This window comes from Babylonia areolata, chromosome 18 (genome assembly GCF_041734735.1).
Source record: "Babylonia areolata isolate BAREFJ2019XMU chromosome 18, ASM4173473v1, whole genome shotgun sequence".
NCBI lineage: Eukaryota > Metazoa > Mollusca > Gastropoda > Neogastropoda > Buccinidae > Babylonia > Babylonia areolata.
The window spans coordinates 61,460,472-61,466,620 of NC_134893.1; the positions used below are offsets into that span (position 1 = coordinate 61,460,472).

Consider the following 6,149-nt stretch of genomic DNA (forward strand, 5'->3'; position numbering starts at 1 on the left):
CGAATATTACAGGCATCCAAAGTCAGGGCATGACTCCTGGTTCTTTTCTTCTGTTGTTTTTGACCGCTAGTGTTGGATGTCCAAGTAGGTGCGGTTTCCTACTAGGTACTAGGTGAGGTAGGCTTCTTTTTTTTTAAGGGATCCTTTTATCTCCCCTTTCCCATGTGGGGACAGCAGTGCTGTCCCTAAAAAGGGCTGCTCTGCCCCAGTGGAAGGATACGGGCGCCGCATCTGCCCCAGTCTATGGCGGACGACCATCACCCATCAGCCGCCTGCGTGCAGAGTCGTGACTAGGAACTGCCAGCAGCATCCTCTGCCTGTCCTCGTTACCACTTCTCCATCGCCACAGGGCTTGGGAAAGCTGGGTGTTGAAGGGCTAGCTTGTCGTTCCGACATTAGCCAGGTGACTTTTTTTTTTAGTGAAGAGGAGTTGTGCAGTCCCTTCCTCACTCTCTTGCCTACTGACGCTCACAGTCCCACAGGTGCAGAAACTGCCATGTGTAGAACGGCCTCGGCAGGTGCAGGTTTTTTCTTCGGAAGTTCCGTCTCCTAGGAGGACTTCCAGCCAAGGATAAGAGCTCCCCCTGCCCTTTGGTAATCCTCTTCCGCCTTCACAGCCGTTGGGAAAGGTTTCCTACTCCACCTGATCCGTCGTTGGGAGACTTTACATGCGGCATGTAGTACTGGGTTACATGGTACCTGTAACAAGGGCTATGCCCCTGACCTGACTTTATGTTGCACATTTATACAGTAGCTTTTCTAACCATAATGAAAGTGTGAAATGTTTTTGACTACTGTTGCACATTTATATAGTAGTCAAAAGCAGTTCACACTTTCATTATCATTATAGTTATTTTAACTTCCCTTATGCACCCCCTTCCACACACCCCTTTCCGCACATCATGCCATTTCCTTCTATTTCAACATATAGATTATGATTACGGCATTTCTTTTCTAAACAGTACATCAGTGTATTGGTGTCAACTTTCAAAGTTTTTCCATTTTTCAGTTTCACTGAAATTTTGCCGTTCGACGACCAAGCGGCCATTGTCGCGAAGTGAGAACTGACCGTTTTTAGAAGTCTAGTTTAGGTGAGGTCCTGACCAATGGTGATGCCTGTCTGTTTTAATTTGCGGCGGCCTCCTCCCGCGCCGACTTTACTGGTGCTATTCACGATCTCGATGTCGCTGGCTGACACTGGAACCTCCAGCTTCTCTGTGAAGATGCTGAGGCACTTCTTCATGCAGTCCTCCGCCGTCTTCTGCCCCTGGGCCTCGCGGACGCTGAAGACTCGGACGTTCGACTGTCTCCCGTGCTGTTCCTGGTCGTCGATGCTGTTTCTCAAATTGTCGAGTTCTTTGTAGTTGTGGGTGAGCTGGTCCTTGAGTTTTGCATTTTCTTGGCGTAGTTGGTTCACTTCAGCCGTAAGTTTGTCTTTGTTGGTTTCAGTGTCAAAAATTCTACTCTCCAGTTTATCAGTTTTGTTTTCTAAAGATGTAGCAGTTCTTTTGAAATCTTCTTTCACTTCAGTCATTTCTTCTTTTCATTGCTGAATGTCCTCTTTGCTAGAGAGTTTCGTCATGGCAGCTTTTAATTCGTATATAGCTTCCTGCCATGCCATTTCTTCTGCTGTACATTCAGTATTTTTCTTCTGCTTCTTACTGTTTTGATTTGCTCTGCTGCTGTCTCTCGTTTGCTCCGGGCTAACACGCAAGTCACTGGTCGATGACGACGACGAAGATGGTTGCACCTCCTTTATTCTCAAAATACTTAGAGATAGCTGTGCTCATTATTTTTGCTTGAAGTTGCCATCAGAAATGTTAAACTGAAGGGTAACTTGCAGAACTTAAAAGTTCATCTTTCAATGAATTTTGAGCACACTGCGCCGCGCTCGCCAAACACTACTCCATTGCCATACGACACCTCATTCACTGCACGCTTTCTGCTACTGAGAAAGAAGTGAGCTCAAAATGCAGTGTTGTCAGAGCTCTTGCAATATATATATATATATATATATATATATATATATATATATATATATATATATATATATATTGATCACACTGATATAAAGTTTACTGCAGTAGGGGATGGGAACATAATCATATTTAGATTTTTAATAATTATTATTCACACTTCTGGTTGTGAGCCAGCGTCTAACTGTTAAGCGTGGTAAGGTGAGAGCGTATGAGGGAAGTTACAACATCGCGGATTGCAGCTCGCCAGAAAGCGTTTAGCGCGGTACAGTACACGTGACTGACTGCTGCCGCACTGATGCTGACCTATGCCTCGGTGAGCAGGACACTGCGGCAGATAACATACACTGTACAGAAAGTAAGAGAGCTCTTTGGGGTCAAAAGGAAACAGATATTTTAAGTTCATGTATTTCATACTAAGTTGTAAGAAGACGCAAATTTGTTTTTATGAATGCTTTCCAGTTTCTTAAAAGTCATGGCATTTCATAAAGAATGAAATCAGTATGATATCGACTCCAAAGGTGAATTTATGAGGGCAGCACGGGATCATTTAGTTCCGAAGTACAATTTTGTTGACATTTTATTCAATACACAAGAAATACTCCATGATCTGCTTATTATGTTGAATATAAATATATAAATATGTGTTAATCAGGTTTGTTTGGGAGAACATTGTTGGAACACTGTCCAGACAATAAATTCAGATAGTGGAAGGTAGATGATGGCAAAATCGACCAACATCATGTCTTGATTAGAAAAGAACGGTATGATACACATATTTCTCTTTGGAAATAAACTGGTATTTGCAAATGTTCATGAACCCTGGCGCAGTGACGTCAGTTTAGCATGGGAAAGAGAATGCAGCTGGCTGGAGTTTGAAGGTGGCAAAATGAAAAGCATCAAATAGTCATGAAGAGCAAAGACTGCCTGGAAGATGAAAATGTCATTCCTGATGACATTTCTGAAGGCCTCAGATACTTTGATAGTGCCTTGAACGTGAACAGCTTAGAGCCTGCCTGTGAGTGCAAAAGAAGTCCAGCACATAGTTCAGCAAAGGCTGGACAGTGTAAGACTGAAATGGCTGATCATCAATGTGGCTTTTACACCTTAAATGTTTGCCGGAAATATTGCTGTATGTTTCTGTCACTGGGTACAACCTGAACACAAAATCAGTGCGCATCTACCTGCAGCAGATGCAAGTTCTTTACTTGATCCACCATGATATTTATGAGTTCTGCAATGGCCACCATGCCATTTGTCAAGCGACAGATACTGGTAACTCCAGAGCTGCTGATGGAGCAAGTGGTGAGGAGTATCATCAGTTGGCGGGGGCTGATACACGTTCTTAAGCTTTATCACATCAGAAAGCAACATCACTCACAGCAGATACATCCCCTCTCATCACCCTTCTTACAAGCACAAACACACACACACGCACACGCACGCACACACACGCACGCACACACACACACGCGTGCACAAAACGCAAAGACGACATGGTATGAGTAATATATCTTTTTCAATAAAATTGTTTGAACTCGAACCAAATATGTTTTAAGATTAGATTTGAAAGATGCAACAGTCTGCATAAGTGTCTGATATTTTGTGGAAAAGATTTCCAGAACCAAGGACCGTAGTGTGCAAATATTCGGAAACATTTTAGACTTGCTTCTGTAAAACAGCATTTCAAACGTGCATGTGTCAAAAGAAGAACGCAGGCATGGGTGGGGTGTAATCAAATTAGTTGAACACACTCTCGCACATTATAAAACAGTTGTTTTTAACAATGCCCCTTTAATTCATACCGTAATTCAGGCTAACAGACAAGTATTTCTGGATGACAAATTGTATAACATTTCGATAAAACTTAATTTAAAATCCCACCAGGGAAAAGGAAGGGGGGTGGGGGGGGGGAGGTGTGTGTGTGTGTTTTTTTTTTGGGGGGGGTGGGGGGGGGGGGTACGTACGGACACCCGAAGTACTAGAGCCGAGACAGATGTGAGAAAACCACGCGTCTTCAGGGGTCAGTCTCTGTTTACCAACTTGGCAATTTTCCAGCCATTTACCCACGCCATCCTGTAGGTGTACTGCGGCGAATAACTATTGACAAAAATGGGCGTAATTAGTCACTGTGCTTTGATAACCTAGCTTTGTTGTTGTTTTAACTGATGTGTTTAGTAGCCTAACCAGCCCACAGTGCGATATCGGTCCAGGAAACTTTCAGTGAAAACACAAACGCGCACGCACTCACGTAAACGCGCGCGCCTTGAAAGAACTCCATATAGAAACTGGAAAAATGTATATATGCTTTTCTGGAAAGAAATAGTGCGACGGCACTAAAATTATGTAATTATGTGAAAGGAAGAGATAAACAGAAATTCCGAGCGATTCCCAGGAGACGGGGATACTATTTACACCGAAATCGCTCCTCCCCCCTCCCATGGCATCCCAGTACGGGAAGTCAATCTGTGTAACAGCAATGCTAAAAATATAACACAAAACAATTGATATGAAATCATCATTACACGAGACATAAGACGGTGGCAAACAAATTGTGTGGAACTGTTGGAGACCAAGCAAGAATGGTGATAACCAAGTGCAGCAATCTTTGGAATATCAAATCAGAGTTCACAAGGATTAATTTATGGATTTTCGCTGACATGACAAATGAGTACAAGGACAAGCAACGAGCGACACGGCAGTACGAAACTCTGAAAGTCATTCAAGAACACGGGAGGGTCGTTAGCAGGCGCAACAGCTACTCTCTCTTTAAATCGAAACATATTTTTGCGTGCAAAGTTTTGCATGCTGTCTCTCAAAACACATCTCCCCACCCCGTTCCTGTACTCGCAAGATATACCTACGGCCATTCAAGATCTTACTCCTCATCAATCTTTCATCCATTCCAGCTTCTGAACAAATTCAGTAGCAGCACTCTGCAATATGCTTCGAGAGCTTTCCGTTGCTCCTCCTGTTCCAGTAAATGCGATGACCGTAAGCTATTGTATTCTATAGAAGGTCCGGGGTCTACTTTCAAGGCAGTTCCATCGTATCTGATAACAATGCAGCTAATAAACAACTTATATATCTTAAGCAGATAAAACGATTGAATTGGAAGCCATATTAATAACAACCTTTCAAACTTCCTTGAGCTACCAGAATGTGTGACTTACCCGTTGGACGGATAAAACTTGACCGAGATCCTTGCCGCCCTGAAGACGAAATCCCCAGGGAGTGTTGAAGGAATCTCGGTAGAGACGAATTTGCAGCTGGGTCATGTCGGCAAGGAGGAATTATCACTGTGGTCAGGGAGCGTTTTCTTTCTGCTCTCTTCTGCTCTGAAACTCCTCCTTACTCCTCGTCCTACCTCGAACAGCAACTAACCATAACTTGGTATACGCTTGTGTTCAGGAAACCCACTGGCCCGCTGCTGACTCTGCACTGCGGCGCGTTGCAGTATGAGAGGAACAGAACTAGTTTCTGCTTTGCGCCGATGTATATGCCGTTTGTTCCCTTCCGATATTTTTTTTTTTCATCTTTCAGTGCAGTTAATTAATGAGTGTTTGGTAAGAGAGAGAGAGAGAGAGAGAGAGAGAGCAGGCAAGCAGAGACAGTGGGATGTAGTTATGTTCCAAAGCGGTTTACATCTTGATTTCTGAGCGGCTTTGTGACAAGATTCCGTCAAGTCATTCAGTTGTTTTTTGTTTTGTTTTTGTTTTTAATAGATTTGTCAGATACGTTTTTTTGTTTGCTGATGAAATCAAAATGGCTTGATTAGCTCTGAACTGACCTGTTTTTCAATGTCCTGCAGATCAACACTGCCGTCAGTGAAGCGAGATAAAAAGCGCTACAGTGCCAACTCGAAGTGCCAAACGAAAAAACAACAAAAAGGTCATGCAAACCAGAGGTCAAGAAGGTGTAGTTAAAACCGAATGCAGTTTCACTGTGACACACCTTTCGACATTTCAACGGCAAAGATGAGTGGACTGTCAGTTGTTACAACTGCTACTCCTCCTTAACCTTTCTGCTCAGTGCAGCCAGTTACTATCACTGTATTGTTGTTGTTCAGTATTTCTCACACACCTGAAACATACAGAAACAATGGAGGAAGATGTTTAACGTTGCACGTTCTTGCTTTTTATTTATTTATTTTTAGACAAAAACTTTACCAAG

General features: G+C 43.1%; 1 protein-coding gene across 2 annotated transcripts in view; it reads right to left on the bottom strand.

Moving 5' to 3' along the window:
• LOC143292974 (uncharacterized) overlaps positions 1–5,421 on the bottom strand; it is a 136,724-nt gene extending 131,303 nt beyond the window's left edge. For both annotated transcript variants that reach the window (XM_076603701.1, XM_076603702.1), the window contains exon 1: positions 5,150–5,421. In XM_076603701.1, coding sequence (XP_076459816.1) covers positions 5,150–5,254 — 105 coding nt within the window. In that variant the 5' untranslated portion in view covers positions 5,255–5,421. The remainder of the gene's footprint in view (positions 1–5,149) is intronic.
• Between the last annotated feature and the right edge of the window lie 728 nt (positions 5,422–6,149).